Genomic DNA, 15,555 nt, shown 5'->3' on the forward strand with positions numbered 1-15,555 from the left:
CGCTGTGTCTCTCTCTGTCAAATAAATAAATAAAATTAAAAAAAAACCCCAAAACTAGCAACGAGTACAGTTTTTAAAAATATGGCAAAATAACACATGGCTCATTCAGGGATGGAAAACAGAGAAGGGTCTTCCTTTGCAAAGCTGAAGGACTGGCAAGTGAGACACTGGAAATACTTTTATCCAAGGAAACTGTTTCTAACAAATGTTCACAATGTTGCTAAGATCATTCCCACAGTTCACAATGTTACTGAGATCAAAACCTTTGGAAAGGGGATTTAAGGCTTATCTGTGACTTGCCTGAGTGTGTCTCCCCTTATGCACTCATCCTTCTATCTAAACACTTCATTGCCCCTTGCGATGGTCAGCCTGGGACAGGTCTGATCACTGCTCCAGGCTTGGTCCCCAGTTATGCCATCCTAGGGACTACGTGCCGAGAACCCAGGCTTGGGCTTTTTTGCAGTAAAGATATCACGGTATGCAATATGGTGACAGGAACTTAAAAAAAAAACCACACAAAGGGGCGCCTGGGTGGCTCAGTTGGTTAAGCGACTGCCTTCGGCTCAGGTCATGATCCTGGAGTCCCTGGATCGAGTCCCGCATCAGGCTCCCTGCTCCGCAGGGAGCCTGCTTCTGCCTCTGACCCTCCCCCCTCTTATGTGCTCTCTCTCTCTCTCATTCTCTCTGTCTCAAATAAATAAATAAAATCTTTAAAAAAAAAAAAAAAAAAAAAAAAACCACACAAAGCCAGAAATGTAGTCTGAAAAGTTTCTCATAATGTTAAAAACCATTTTAAATAAAGTCACCGCATTTTCAGTAAAACTTAGACGTCCTTCCTTGAAACAGAAACACTTGAAATTAAAACATGATTTTTAAAAAATCATGAGCCTTAGGCTGAGCAGACTGGGAGCTAGCTGCTTCCTCCTCTGAAGGCTCCGGGGGCTGTTCCGAAGTCCACGATCTGTAGGGTCTGATGCCTGCAGGCTCCGCTGGATGCAACCTGCCCAGGAAAATTCCCGTCCTGTTCCACAGGAAGCGTTCCCTTTAGTCCTCTTCTAGAGTACGGAGCCTGGGGAGGTCCGGGAAGAGAGCTGGATGTTGAGTTCCTTCTCCAAGTCGAAGCAGTGACTCCGGGGCCGTCAGTCATCGTAGTAGTAATCTAACTTGGTGAACACAGTTTTGCAGCCTTTGTCAGAGAAAACTCTCTCCTCTTTGGGGAAAAATGTCATCTCGTCAGCCACTTTGGTTACAATGTCCTCGTCAATTTCAAAGCCTCGGGCCTGCATTTCGACTCTGATGCACATTTTTAGGTGTTTATATTCCAGGGGGAGGAAGGGAACAAAATAATCAATGAGATTTCGGTCAATTAAGCTGCTATGCCAGAAGCCACCTGGGAAAAAGAAAAAGGTGCTGTTCATCCATCGTCCACCTGTCCCCCCATCCATCCAACACACATCCACAGGGCGTCCACTGGGGGCCAGACTCGGAGGTGGAGCCCGCAATCCAGTGAGTCAGGTGTAACCCGGGCGCTCGGTGCCTCCACGAAAGCCAAGCACAGGAGACGTGGCACCTTCCTTAGGCCTCTGGCTCAGGGGAGGCCTCTCAGATGGACCTACAGATCCGAAGCGGGAGAGAGGCGCACTAGCCCAGGGTGCCAGGAGCTCGCAGAGAGGCGGAGTGGGGTGCGGGGGGAACCAGCTTTCCAGGCTGGCACAAGGAGGGAGGAGGCCCCAGGGGAGGATGAGCCGCTCCCTTACTTGGGGAACTTGGGACTCACTGGACAGTGACAGGGCAGCTGCCTGCACGTCCAAACCACGCAGCGCGCACCGAGGGAACAGGAACTGGAACCGTCAAGAGTGATACTGGGTGATGGCGGTGCTCTGGTGTGGCCACAGGACACAGCCTTTGCTGTGTGTTTTCACCCGGGATGAGTGCAGGCTTGGCACCCACCCCGTGACCCAGTCACGTCCCCTCCTGGTTTCCCAGGAGGACCCAGCACACGCTCCCTCCCGACGACAGCGCGCCCGCCGGATCGCACCCAACGCCTGCAGAGGTGAATGGCTTCCCTTCCGCTTTGCCGCCTCCTTCTGGGGCCTCAAGCCTGGTCTCACTCTGACACCAATTCCCACGTGTGTGGGGTTTTTTTTTTTTTTTTTTTTTTACACCACCAAGCAATTCTCCAACACCAGCTGGGTGCGCTACAGTTCAGCTCAGTTAAAGGACACCATTCAGGTACAGCCCGATGGAAGAGACGCAGAAGGCAGGGAATGCAGAAAGGACGTGCAGCTTCCATGCCTCCTCCCAGAGGACCACTCTCCCCAAATCTCCACATGTTCAACCCGGAAGCTCTCTGAACTCCATCCTTCTGGGTTTTTATGGAAGCTTCGTTCCATAGGCATGCCTGATCAAATCATTGGCTATTGGCGACTCATCCGACCTCCACCCCTGTCCTCTCCCCAGCGATCAGGGGATAGGGCTGAAAGTTCCAACCCTCCAGTCACATGGTTGGTTCCCCTGGAAACCAGACTATGCCCTTCAGATGCTTCCCCAAAGGACCCTTATTAACACAAACTTAGGTGTGGTTAACAGCTTTGTTATGAATATCAAGACACTTTTATGGTTCTTGTTACTTAGGGAATTCTGAGCGTTTTATATCTGTGCCAGAAACGGGGACAAAGAGCAAATACATCTTATTATAAATCGTAATTTTCCTTTCCCAGCAGTGCTTTGCACAAAGCTGGTGCTCCATAAAGATCTCACTGCCTGGATGGGGTGGAGTCGGCCGTGGGAAAGAACAAAACTAATGGCCAAGCAGTAACAAAGGGGGGACAGCTCGTTTCCTGAAGGCCTGCTCTGCGTCGCGCAAGCCCTGGGCCCTGGGGAGAGAGCCCGGAGCTGGGCAGACATAGACGCTGCCCTCGGGTTCACAACCTGACAAGCCAGTATACAGACGATTTCAGATCGTGCCGGGGCTGTGAGCACTGAGATGGGATGAGTGGGCAAGGAGGACAGGCTACTTGGCCAGAGTGGGCAGCCACGGCCCGGAGGTGACCTCTGGGCAGAGAGGGCACGACAAGAACCCGACCACAGGAAGAGTGTTCTGGCGAAAAAATTATCTCAGATGGGGTCTCTTGAAAAACCATCTACGGACCACTCCCCATTTGTACCCTCAGCCTGAGTGTCCCGCCGGAACCCCACTGGAACGGCCAGCCATCTGCCCCACATCTCTACAGGGGTGCCGCGCTCACTGTCCACGCCTGTCTCCATCTCTCACCCGGCCCCACAAACTTGCAACTCTGCAGTCTGTCCCCCAAAATGGCAGTGCCACCCTTCCACGGCTCAAGCCGGATCCTTGAGTCAGTGTGCTCTCATTCCCACACCAATCCCTTAGGAAATCTTATTCTACCTTCTGTAGGTTTCTCCCTTCAAAACGCATCCTCACCCCACCATGTTGCCCAAGCCCACCACTAGCATGAGGGGCTGGGCCACCAGCATCTGTCCCCTGGGCTGCTGCATAGCTTCTGCCTGGTGTCCCTGCCCCTGCCGCCTTCAGTCCATTCTCCCCCCCCAGCAGCCAGCGTGGTCCTGTTAAAACCAAGGCTGGTCATTTCACTGTTTGCTCAAAACACTCCAGGGGCTCCCTCCTCCACTGGGAGTCAAACCCAAAGCCTCCCTATGACCCTCCAGGCCTTCCATGACCAGCATGCCCAGTGCAAGTCTTGCCTCTTATCCAACCCCTTTCTCCTTTGTTCCTCAGTGCCACAGTGACCCTGGGCACACCCCCACCTCAGTGCTCCTGCATGTGCTGTTCCCTCTGATTGAATGCTGTTCCCTGTGGTAGCCACCTGGCTCACCCCCTCAGTCCTCGGATCAGCTCAAATGTTACCCTCAGTGAGCCATCCCTGATCACTCTATTTAAAACTGCAGCCCATCCTCATTCCAGCACCCCCAAAGCCTCGTTATTGACTGACTTTTTACCTATTGGAGAGGAAAATATATCTCTACTTCTATATAGATGCAGATATCCATCATCTGACCCATTTCCTTCCTTATTTATTATTATTAGAATGTAAACCCCATGAGGATAAGGATTTGCTTTTGTTCACTGCTATGTCCCCAGTTTTTGGACCGGTGCCTGCCACCTAGTAGGTGCTCAATAAACACTTGTGGAATGAATGAATGAGTTCAGCCATCTGCCTGAGGCTGCAGTCAGTAAATGGCTGAGCCAGGTCCACGTGATTCTGAAGCTTATACTCTGGAACCCTTTATAACCCCCCAGAACATGGGTTCTAGGCAACCGGCCTCACCCTGATGAAGCATTTAGGCTAAGGTTTCTAGTGCATGTGTTCATACTGTTTGCGTGCCAAGGAACCATCTAACAGATTACAAAATATCCTGGCTTTCATCAGTAATATTCTGGCTACACAAATGGATATACAACACCCGATACTGTTCACGTATCTCTGCAGTAGAATATCCTGGCTTTCATCAGTAATATTCTGGCTACACAAACAGATATACAACACCCGATACTGTTCATGTATCTCTGCAGTAGAACGAATTCCTGTTTCAAAGGAGAACTTTTGTTTTCTAAGCTCAAGAAGGAACCTGAACAGAGCAGACTTAAATGGTAACAGTCAGCCCGTGTAGCTCCCAGGTTACCCGGTGAGTCATTCTGCATCATGGGGAGTTCCCGCCGCCAAGGGTTCAAGGTCAAAGGTGTGTGAGTTCACTGGAAAAACCATGAGCTGGGCAGTGAAAAGCTCAGGCTCTGGGACCAGAGACACCAAACAGGCTGGGTAGCCTTGGGCAAGCGGCTCCCTTTGAGACCCCGTTTCCGTGGGGACGATGACAGTTTCTACCCCATGAGGTTATTGTGGAGATCAAAGGAAATCTGCAGGTAGAGTGTTCTACAAGGCGCCCAGTGCAAAACAAGGGCCCGCCCACTGCTTGGCTGTTAATCTCGGGCACAGAATCTCTTCAAAGTTCCAGGGCAAAACACAGAGAGAAAAGGACCCGATAGGTCCTTTCTTTTGGAGGCACCTATAGCAGCCTTCCTTGCTCAATTGCTTGCTTTTCTTCCACAAAGGAAAAGGATTTAGCTAAAGAAAACAGGGAACTAATCTTTAAGACCTTAATGATCAAGACTGTCCCTCTTTCTTTAAATCAGCATTTTCCAAACTTTAGGGTGTATGAAAGTCACCTGGAGTTTAACACAGATTCTTCCAAGAAATTCTGCCTCCGTAGGTCTGGGGAAGGGACCAAGAATTGGCATTTCTAGCCAGCTCCCAGGCCATGGCGATGCCGAAGATCTATAACTTAGGGATGCAGGATCACGAACACAAGGGATTAGTAACGGCGGGCACTTACTGTTCTTGTTATTGAAGGCCGACACAGACAAGGCTGGCTCCATGTCTTTGAGCTTGATCTCCTCCCTCTGCTTCCCACTTCTCCAGAAATCTAAAGCCACGTCTGTGATCCTTTCTGCTCCAGCATTGCTGCAACGGAATTCTGCTGAGTGAGGACCGGGTTTCGTCCCGAAGCCCACGGACTTGGGCTCAGGGTTCCTCAAGCAGGTCCCTGCCCTGACCTTACCTGAGAAATATGAAGATGGCTTTCTGGTAGGAGACCCCATCCACGTGGTCATAATAGTCTAGGAAAGGCTTGATGGCATCTATGAGGCCGGCATGCATCTTGTCCATCTCATCGAATATGAAGATGGACCTCCCACAGGCGCTCACGTTGCCGCGGATCCACAACTGTAACTGGTCCTGAATGACAAGGGGGAAAAGCCAAAGTTCTCAGCGAGTGCAACAGAAACAAATGGCAGAGAAGCATCAGCGCTACAAATGCTTCCACAATGGTCGCATTCACAGAGTGCTTACTGTATGCTCGGCACCATGCTAAGAACTTTACACACACAAGCTCTTTGGTTCCTCACCACAGCTCCGTGCAGTGCGGGTTATCATACCCATTTTACAGATTGGGAGACTGAGGCATAGACTGCATCATCTCGCCCAAGATCACAATATTAGTATGTGGTAGAGCTGGGATCTGAATCCTGCCCTGCCTGGTTCCAAAGCCCCACACTGACTGTAATTCCTGTGCTGTGCGGATATCATAGCAATGCTGTGTCACTCAGTTGCTGGTCCTTGTCATTTAAATGGCGATGTTAATATGTATCCCGTGTCCACCGGCCTTCTTCAGTCCCATGATTACACAGCTGGCAGGTGGAAGAGTTAGGACTCACAACCAGGTGTGCCTGCTGCCGAAGTCTAAGCTATTCATCAGTGAGTTAAACTGTAAAAGCAGTTTACAACACTTCGGCTAAACCACCTCAGGCCTTTCTAGAAATGTTTCCTCTTTTACAAAATGAGTTAGAGATGATGATCTTTAGGTTGGATGTGATGACATCCACGTCTAACCCCACTTACTGAAAAGAGTATCATACAGAGCCTGTTTTCAGCAACCACCACGAAGCTGGGATGGTGTAACTGCTCCATACAACCTCAAACCCTCCCTAACTTCCATACCTTTCAAAGGGGGAGCCCACACGTGTAGACGTCTTCAGGGCTCACTCACTCCAACACAGAATTCCCAAATCCCACCCCACGACAAAGAAACCGGGAACCCGGCATCATCCAGGAAAGATTCCAAAATTCTACTCTTGCCTTATACAGGGTGATGTTGGAGGCATGTGGAAAGTGCAGCGTGGCCACAAACAGGTGGACATAGTCACTGTTCAGACCACCCTCGTAAATATTCTCCGCGATGATCTTGCTGACAAAATTTTTGCCCGTGCCCGTCCACCCGTGCAGAGAGAGAGTGAGAGGTTTCTTGGGCTTCGGGTTGCTTATGAAGCCGGACACAGCGTTTAAGATGACTTTCTTTGCAAGATGCTGTCCAAAGAGCTTGCTGTCCAGATCCTTCTGCAGCGCTGGGAAAAACAAAGCTAGTCAGGGAGGGGGTGTCTGTGTGTCTGGCGAAATCTGGCTAAGTGTGCAGGCGCGTGTGAAAGCCAGCAGAGCCGGCTAAGCTCTTCGAGCACCGCGTGAAACGCTGAGGTGCGTCGTCAGCACTTGGCCCGCGGGTGGCGGTGGGCCTGGAGGCCTCCCCCGGCAGCCCTGCCCCTCCTCCGCGCCCCGCAGGGCAGGGCTGCGGATCGGCCGCCGCCCACGGCGCGAGCAGACTGCCCACCATCCCTCCTGCCTCCAGCTGGAAAGAACCGAAACTCTCGGCGGAGGAAGTGGCCCGGCTCGCAGCCCGCCTGCTCGGGTCTCCGACCAAACCGGTCCGTCCGTGGTCGTGGCCGGGAGCCAGGCGCCACCCCAGCCGGGCCGCTCCGGCTGCGACCCCGGCCCCGGCTGCGGCCAGCGGCCCCAGGCCCCCGGCCCCGCCGGTGGCCCGACGCCCGCCTCGGACGCTCGCCCCGCCCGTCCTACCTTCCCGGCTGAGGCTCCGCTTCTGGCCGCAGCACTCCGTGAAGAGGCAGTAGAGGCGCGGGTAGATGTAGCCGGTGAGGACGCCGGCCAGGGCCAGTCCCAGGCTGATGGGCTCCACCGCCCGCACCGCCAACGGCGCCAGCAGCAGCAGGCCCAGCGCGGCCCGACCCAGCTTCATACCCGGACCCGGGCCGCCCCGCGCGTTCTCGCGCTACCCCAGACCCGCGCTACTGCCAGACCGCGCTTCCGGCTCCGCCCCGACGCGGCCGCCATCTTTGTGCGGGGCGGGTCTCCTCGCGCCGCCGCCGCCATCTTTGTGTGGGGCACAGCCCTTGCCTGCTTCTGGGAGGTGAGCGCAGGAGGCCGCTGGGGGCGTTTTTAAAAAATAAGACTATTTTTGGGGAACAATTTTAGATATATGGAAAAATGGAGAAGACAGTACAAAGAGGTCCTATATACCCTCCTACGTAATTTCCCGTATTATTAACATATTAGTATTTTACACTTGTTAAAATTAATGAACCTATATTGATACAACTAAAGTTTGTACATTTTCCCTTAGTTTTCACCTGATGTCCTATATCTGATCTAGGATCCCGTCCAAGATACCGCATTACATTTCCTTCTCATGTCTCCTTAGGCTCCTCCTTGGATAAGACTGTTTCTCACGCTCTCCTTGGTTTTGATGACCTTGACAGTTTTGGGGGAGTGCTGGTCAAATCTTTTGTAAGATACCCCACTATCGGGATGTGATGTTTTCTCATGATTAGACTGGGGATATGAGCGTTGGGGAAGAACATAATTTACAACGGTAGAGTGCTATTTTCACGACATATGAAGGATACATACTAGCAACATTATTTATGACTGTTACTGACCTTCACCACCTGGATGAGGTAGTGTTCCTCAGAGTTCTCCACCCAAAAGTTACTTGCACTCATTCACCCATTCATTCATGGTTTTGAGGATTGCCCATGTGTTGGGTTATGGACTAGACCCTGGGGATTCAAGAAAAAAAAACAAGGCATCCATGATTCCTGCCTTCACTGATCCTGCATTCTAATGGAGGAAAAAATATAAAAACTATGTCCATTTTACAGATGAGAAACCAGACTCAGAGGGAAAGAGATTTGTGCAAGGGTATAATACGCAGTGAGCAGGGCTCTGCTCAGACTCCAAAGCCGAACTCCTCTAGCCACAACACCCACTCTAAAAATCAGCCCTGGGTCAACCAACCTGCTCATCTTTTCTCATCTTGACCTGTGTTAAGTGCCTCAGGAAAATGACAGCACAGGGGGCACCACCCTGGCAGCCAGCAGGCTGGAGCTTGTCCACATCTCTCAAACTCAATGAGAAAATCTCTCAGTAACTGAGTTTTGCATTTGAGCTGCCCACGCCCCAGGCTCTCAACACATTACCTAGTGTTGGTAGAAGGAGACACAATACAAACAAGAAGGTTGGATTCGTTTCATATTTAATACTTAAGTGCTGAAAATGATAGAAATTTTTTCTTTCTTAATGAAAAGAAATAGGTAACTTTGTAAAAGTCAGAAAATGCCAGTGTCCCTTTGATTCCATCCTATAGATTTTTCTGCTTTCAGCTGGATCCGGCATAAACAGTGCAGGATGCATTTCTGAACTCCAGGTATTTGAACGTAGAGCACACGATTGCATATATTAATAATTAACAGCACAATCTAAAGGGTTTCATCTCACTCTGAACACAGGTTTCCTCCTGCCCTGGGGCCAATATTAAGAGAAAGTCAACATATTTACAAACAAGATTTAATAATGCTCACAAGAATAAGAGTTTGCCCTCAAATAGGGAAACTACACATTGTTTTGTTTCAAAAGGTTATAAATGCGGTGCCTGAAAAATCCAGCAGGTAAGCAGCAGGGCTAATAGAGTCTGTTTTTGGAATGGTCTGCTAGCAAATAAGCAAACCTCTGTCCAGGAAGCGTTTTGTTGGGGCGGGGGGAGGGGTACGGAAGGCACAGCACTATTTACATCCCATTCTGCACTTTTCCCTTTCGCCACCCTTAGTACCGTCTGTTCATCTTCTTGAACTTCTCATAGTGATAGTCGTCGGTGGCCTTCTCATTAGCAGGACGCTTGCGGTTAGGAGGGGATCCTACAAAGGGAAAGAGGAAAAGCTGTTTCCCATGCTGCAAGCCGCCGAGAGGCTCTGCTTAGGGTAGGACCACGCCTGTCTCATTCCACACAGGAGCCCCAGGTGCCTACCCTCGTGAATAGGAACATAGTAGGGCCTCAGTGAATACCTGTTATTGAGTAAATGAAAATAAACAGAGGGTGGGGCCGGGTGACAGTATGGTGGCGTATGGTGACACAGCATCAGACTAGGTGACCAGTCGGTGGGTACAGTGAGAGTTTGACTAGGTACAAAGTGCCCAACACTTTCAGATACAACTTCTTTTACCCCTCACCGCAATTCTAACAGGGGCATGTTGCCACCACTGTCCAGAAAGCTTAGGTGACTTCCTCACGGTTGCTCAGAAAGTGAAGGGAGCTTGAGAGTGGAAGCCGAGTCTCGTGACTCCAAAGTCCTTGCTTACTATGTGTGAATGACACAAAGCTCTGGGAATCAAAGACTATGCAACCAAGATGTTACAGAAACTAATTTCTCAAGTGGGAGGGAAGGGAAAACAACAGCCTGGATTTTTCAGAAGCCTCAGCAACTTTAGCATTTCCTTAGGACCACCCCGTTGTTGATGAAAAGGGAGACCCCCCCCGCCCCCCCGGTGCTGGTTAGCATGAGAGAAAGGGGCTCAGGAGGATCAAATAGCCCCATGTCTAGAGGAGCCTTTGGCGACTTCTTGGTATGTAGCCTAAGGACACGATATAGGCAAATACAGTGTTTAAATAGGGAAAAAGGAGAAACAACCGAAGTGTCCAACCAGAGGGAACTGCAGTATATCCATACAATGGAACATGAAATGGCCACTGAACAGGAAAGTATGTATTTACTGTCACAGAGAGACATGCAGGGCACACTACTGAGTGAAACACTATGAGATCCTATTATATGTGTATACAATATGCGTTTCTATATACATATGTTTTTGAAGTCTGGAAGGTTGTACGTAAAAATGTCAACGCGTTCATCTTTGGGTGACACTGTGGGTAACTTTGAATTTATTTTTGCTTACTGAAATGTCCTAATTTTTTAAGTCTCTATTATATTTGATAGCCCAGTGAATCCTCAGGGCAACCCCAAATGGTTGGTTTTATGACGGTCCCCATTCACAGGTGAGTAAACCGAGGCTTGGAAAGGGGAAGGCAAATGGCCACGGTCTGGAGCATGGAGTGGAAACCGGGTGCTCTGGCCCCAAAGTCCAAGCTCCACCCCTGCAGAGGCCACCCTGCCTCCATAGGCCCTGATGACTGCTCCAGGCAGCCCTGAGGCCTCTGCTGTACTCACGCTCAGGCTCTGGCTTCTCCGTGTCACCCACTCTTAAGGGTCGGGCTTTGGGCTCTTCTTTGTTTCTCCGTATGGGGGCATTGAGCTCCTCATGATAAACTGGATCAAAAGAGACCAGGGGACACATCAGACAGGATATGGGAACCAGGGGACCTCCCCGGCAGGGCAGGGCTACTTCCCCAGAAAAGCTTACATCGGTTGTGCTGCACGTAATTCACGGCCATGTTGGTGGGCACGAAAGATGTCTCGCTGTCTTTCTTCTTGTTCTGCTGCTCTGCCAGCAGACGGGCCTTGGCATCCTCCGTGGAAATGATATTTTTTATTTTAGCGCTGCAGGGAGAAAGAAGCCATGCCATGTATTAGATCGTCTCACTGTTGGTTCTCAGACAGAACTGACGGTCAGGCTGGAAGCCCACCAGTGCCTAAGGAGATCCTCTCTTGGAGCACAGTGCTCCACAGTTGACCTACTCTCCTACAGTCCCATTCTCACGTGTCCTCACAGCTGTCGGAGATATAGACGTACTGTCCTCTCCTGATCAAGAGGAAACTGAGCCTCAGAGAAGGAAAGAGAACTGCTCAAGGCCCAGAGCTAGTAAGGCCAGAAAAGAGGCAAGAACCCAACTTCCTACTACACCCAAAGAAGATTCTGACCATCGTATTTCTTCCATGACAATCCAGTGGGTTAGAGCAGATGTTTTGCAAAAAATAAAGAAGAGGATCATGAGATGGGTAAGCCTTTAACATTGCTCCTGCCAGAATAAAGGAGAAGAATACAAGGATCTGATTAGAACAGCTGAAGAACTGTGAACAAAGATTAAATAAAAATAAACACCTGTATACAAATATTGAATCATTGTTATATACCTGAAACCAATATAATGTTACATGTTAATTATATCTCAATAAACAAAACATCACACTTTTGCGTTCAGGAGACTTTCCCTTAAGTCTAACAACACTGACCAATCCTTTAGAGACACTGTGGGCACAAGCATCCCAGCCTGCCAAAGAAAAGATAGTTATTTGTGGGTTTCCAAGGAGACAGGTAAGAAACAGTCCCCTTCACTGGAAAGCAGAGCGCTCTTTGGTGGGATAGGGCAGGAGAGAGGCCAGAAGGGGTCTGAAACGTACTCGATGCCTAGGTCCACCTCGGGGATGCCACTCAGCATCTGGTTGGAAAGCATCTCTTCTGTCTTCTTTGCTGAGGAAACACGGATGTTTTCAGGAAGTTCGTAAAGACAGTCCTCTGCATTCTTCGGCTTGACTTTCTGTTCCTCGTGTTCTACAATCCCTTTCCTCTTCTTCAGCTCTGTCTCAATGTACTTCATCCTGAAATGAGAAAGCCACAAGCCTCAGGGAGACGCAGGAGGCTCACAAAACCTGTCTTTAAATTTAGTGGTCCCCGGGGCACCTGGGTGACTCAGTTGGTTAAGTGTCTGCCTTTGGCTCAGGTCATGATCTTGGGGTCCTGGCATCGAGCCTCATGTCTGGCTCCCCACTCGGCAGGGAGTCTCCTTCTCTCTCTCTCAGCCCTTCCCCCCTGCTCGTGCTCTCTCTTAAATAAATCTTAAAAAAAAAAAAATTCTCTCTAAAAACAACAACAAAAAACATTTATAAAATTAGTGGTCCCCAACACTGGCCCACAGAGCAGTGATGGTCCATGAAGTTTTCATCAGTCCGTGGAAAAATGAGAAACATAAAAATAACTTGAGTTTTTTCATCAAGCAAAATTTTTTCAGCTTAAAGCACCAACCTCTATTATAAGATTATGCCCTCCCAATCTATTGGTGTTAATATATGTAAGGTTCACCGAAAACAGAAAGGTAATGGCAGATGGTAGTCATCTGTTCAACAGCCTTGTTAGCAAAAAAGTGGGCAAATCCAATGTTTATTTCTACAGTGTTTGGTTACTAGTCAAGGAATCTAAACTCCCAAGAACCACTTTTTAAAGAATTTTTAGAAAAGCCTGGGAGGTGGAGTGACAGAGGCCACCTTTGCTGCCTTTGGATAATTCTAAAAATGTCATCTGTGACTAAACATCTTGCACTCTATCTGGCTGGAGCCAACCCCGAACTGCTCACAGCCACACTGATACCCACATGTCAGCATCCTCATCCCTTCGGTTGGTTTCAGCGGAAAATGATGTCCCCAGGTGGAGGTCTTCCTCTTCGCTGATCCTATAAGGAGAAGCAATGAAGCCCAGTCTTAAAGTCACAACTCAGTGAGGCCGAGTTTGATATTATACAAAAAAAAAAAAAAAAAAAAAAAACCACAGAAAAGTACATCCTGCTTATGGTTGGGAAAAAATATATATGTGATATGTAAATAGAAGAAACAGAAGCAAGCAAACTGTTGGCCTCTGGAGATTTCTCTGGGGAAGGAGTAGATACTTTTATTTCTTACTTTTCTATTATTTTTATAATTGTGTTTTTGTATGTTTCTTAAAAAAGAAAAACAAAACTTCCACATGGGTTTGAAACACACTAAACAATGCACCTTTACAAAAAGAGAGTATCTGCAACACACTTCAAGAGTTTTTGTTTTGGGGGCGCCTGGGTAGCTCAGTCAGTTGAGCATCTGACTCTTGATTTCAGCTCAGGTAATGATCTCTGGGTCGTGGGATCGAGCCCCACGCTGGGCTCTGCGCTCAGCTGGGAGTCTGCTTGAGATTCTCTTGCTCCCTCTCCCTCTGCCCTTCCCCCAGCACGTGTGTGGACGTGCACTCTCCCTCTCTCTAAAAAAAAAAAAAGAGTTTTGCTTTCATTTGTTTTTAAGCTGCATACCCTTTACAAAGCACGAAGGATACCTCAGGATGTCCCACTAAAGCTGCTGCTGCAGGCCCCAGCTATCTGGAGTCACACAGACCCAGGCAGGGGCTACAGGTTAGTGTGTATCAAGTAAGGTCTGCACTTACTTATCTTTGCCTCTTTCCTTCAGTTTCTTCATGTCCACCATACCGCCTGTCTTCATCTGAAAGGGATCATCCTGCAGAAAGCAAACACAGCTGAGAAGAAGCATCTATATAATTGGCAGTGGACTTTTTTTTTTTTAAACACAATCACCCACTGGAGAGCAGCCACAACTCCCCATTATCCAAGGAGGCCCCCACAACTCACCACTAGGGTGGTCTCTTCTTGTACCTTCTCTCCCACCAGCAGGGCCACAGCACTGAGCAAAAACAAAAAGGAAAAGTGAGAGAGTAAGAGTGAGTGAGAGTGAGAGACAGAGAGAGATAGAAATTGCATAATTGAGATATGAGGAAAACACTTAGGAAGTTTGTATGTTGTAACATTAGAGCAAAGGCAATTTCTGAGGAGTGGGCACCAAAGCCAGCTGGAAAAGCCTACAAGCATAAAACAGAGTTCAGCAAGTACTTTAGATGCTGGGTGGGGGGTACGGTGAAGTGGTACACTCTCCTACAAGGCCATTTGACATTATCGTGGCTTGGAAATCTGATTTCTAAGATTTTGCCTTTGGGGAACATGAAGCTGAAGACAAATGTAGAAAAATACTTATCGCACCCTTATTTTTTACACCTTATTTGGTGAACTTGTACAAATGACCTACTGTCCCCTACAAACGACCCCTAAGTAGGGGATTAGGTATGGCACATGCACGGGGTGGGATACTATGCAGCCACTAAAAAGGGCTTTGGAAAATGTTAATGTCCGAAATGTGAGGGAAAAAAACAGATTAGCCAGAACATTAAATGTTAACACTGGTTACCTGTGGATGGGAGAATTATGGGCGCTGCTTATTTTTTTGATTACACTTTTCTAAATTTCCCAAACTCTTAACAATCAATGTGCATTTCACAATCGGGTGCAATAAAAACACGAGTTAGTAACCCGTTTCTGCACCTCTGGGGCAAACCTCAAGACCACACAGCTCAGGCCATCTCCTGGTTAAACGTCTTTAAAAGAACGCTGGACTCCTTTCAGGGCAGTGGAAGGTGTACAGTGTGTTAAGAGAAGGAGCTATGTCTGAGGAGATAGTTGTGATGGCGACTCAGGCAGGGGCGTGTCTCTGTCATCTGCGCCTCCTCCTCCGGATCCCCCCGTGGCACCCACCTCACCCCGTTGGGCCTCTTCCTCAAGTTTTGCACCTCGCGGGTCTCTTCTAGTTTTAATCTGAAAAAAGGCAATGCACAAGATTAAGAGACCCTCCGCAGAACTCAGACTCAAAAGCCAGCTTCGACTGGCACCCCTGCTCAGATGCTGAGCCGCCAGCACAATGGTCCAGAAGGCGACCCTGCGCTTAAACCCATTGGGTGTCAGACCCACCGTGCATCCTGGGGATACCTCTCCCTATTGTGCGGCGGCCTCATCCCTAGGAGCCTCAGTTTTTGTCTGCAGAAAGGGACAATTTCCGCTCACAAAGAGGAGGATGGCCGGTGATAAGTCCCGCAGCCGGCTCTCTTCTTGCCCCTTGGAAGCCCCATCCCAAACGCACCGAACCTCCTCTGATTCCTGCTCATCTTCCTCCGACTCTGAGTCGGCCCGGCGCCGGCGGAAACTCTTGCCGGTGACCGGCATCGTAGCGCCGGCCCCGCGGTCCGGACGCCGGGCCCCTGTACCGTGGCCGGGGCTGCTTCCGGCGCGCAGCAGTGAGGTCAGAGCGCAGGGCTCACAGCGCCAGCCCCTCCCGGCTCCGCCCCAAGCTCTCCTGGCCCC

General features: G+C 49.4%; 2 protein-coding genes across 6 annotated transcripts; both read right to left on the reverse strand.

Annotated features, from left to right (window-relative positions):
* Positions 1 to 757: 757 nt before the first annotated feature.
* Positions 758 to 7,660, reverse strand: TOR1A (torsin family 1 member A). Of its 3 annotated transcripts, none has more exons than XM_021691703.1 (5): positions 7,443 to 7,660; positions 6,672 to 6,937; positions 5,596 to 5,771; positions 5,371 to 5,498; positions 758 to 1,390 (listed from the first exon to the last, which is right to left on the reverse strand). In XM_021691703.1, exons 1-5 carry the CDS (start codon positions 7,618 to 7,620, stop codon positions 1,140 to 1,142), a joined length of 999 nt encoding a protein of 332 aa, XP_021547378.1. In that variant the 5' UTR covers positions 7,621 to 7,660; the 3' UTR covers positions 758 to 1,139. The 3 variants fall into 3 exon arrangements, with proteins under 3 accessions (XP_021547378.1, XP_021547380.1, XP_021547381.1); XM_021691705.1 differs by having other exon boundaries at positions 1,164 to 1,293; positions 7,443 to 7,652; XM_021691706.1 differs by lacking the exon at positions 5,371 to 5,498 and having other exon boundaries at positions 1,281 to 1,390; positions 7,443 to 7,652.
* Positions 7,661 to 8,907: 1,247 nt separating this feature from the next.
* C13H9orf78 (chromosome 13 C9orf78 homolog) lies at positions 8,908 to 15,476 on the reverse strand. Of its 3 annotated transcripts, XM_021691357.2 has the most exons (10): positions 15,335 to 15,476; positions 15,166 to 15,231; positions 14,953 to 15,012; positions 13,999 to 14,050; positions 13,797 to 13,867; positions 12,982 to 13,059; positions 12,014 to 12,211; positions 11,076 to 11,212; positions 10,883 to 10,981; positions 8,908 to 9,574 (listed from the first exon to the last, which is right to left on the reverse strand). In XM_021691357.2, the coding sequence occupies exons 1-10, from the start codon at positions 15,415 to 15,417 to the stop codon at positions 9,483 to 9,485; spliced, it is 936 nt and encodes a 311-aa protein (XP_021547032.1). In that variant the 5' UTR covers positions 15,418 to 15,476; the 3' UTR covers positions 8,908 to 9,482. The 3 variants fall into 3 exon arrangements, with proteins under 3 accessions (XP_021547032.1, XP_021547034.1, XP_021547035.1); XM_021691359.2 differs by lacking the exon at positions 15,166 to 15,231 and having other exon boundaries at positions 8,916 to 9,574; XM_021691360.2 differs by lacking the exons at positions 14,953 to 15,012; positions 15,166 to 15,231 and having other exon boundaries at positions 8,916 to 9,574.
* Positions 15,477 to 15,555: the final 79 nt, after the last annotated feature.

This window comes from Neomonachus schauinslandi, chromosome 13 (assembly GCF_002201575.2).
Source record: "Neomonachus schauinslandi chromosome 13, ASM220157v2, whole genome shotgun sequence".
Lineage (NCBI taxonomy): Eukaryota > Metazoa > Chordata > Mammalia > Carnivora > Phocidae > Neomonachus > Neomonachus schauinslandi.

Bases quoted from the DNA above. Each gene is read 5' to 3' on its own strand.
- TOR1A (XM_021691703.1), bottom strand. From the start codon at position 7,620: ATGAAGCTGGGTCGGGCCGCGCTGGGCCTGCTGCTGCTGGCGCCGTTG. The intron at 6,938-7,442 runs GTAGGACGGGCG...TGTTTTTCCCAG, and splicing joins GCGGAGCCTCAGCCGGGAAG to CGCTGCAGAAGGATCTGGAC. The intron at 5,499-5,595 runs GTAAGGTCAGGG...ATTCCGTTGCAG, and splicing joins GCCATCTTCATATTTCTCAG to CAATGCTGGAGCAGAAAGGA.
- C13H9orf78 (XM_021691357.2), bottom strand. From the start codon at position 15,417: ATGCCGGTCACCGGCAAGAGTTTCCGCCGGCGCCGGGCCGACTCAGAG. The intron at 12,212-12,981 runs GTGGGTATCAGT...TTCTCATTTCAG, and splicing joins AGGGATGAGGATGCTGACAT to GATGAAGTACATTGAGACAG. The intron at 9,575-10,882 runs GTGAGTACAGCA...TTCCCTTTGTAG, and splicing joins GGAGAAGCCAGAGCCTGAGC to GATCCCCTCCTAACCGCAAG.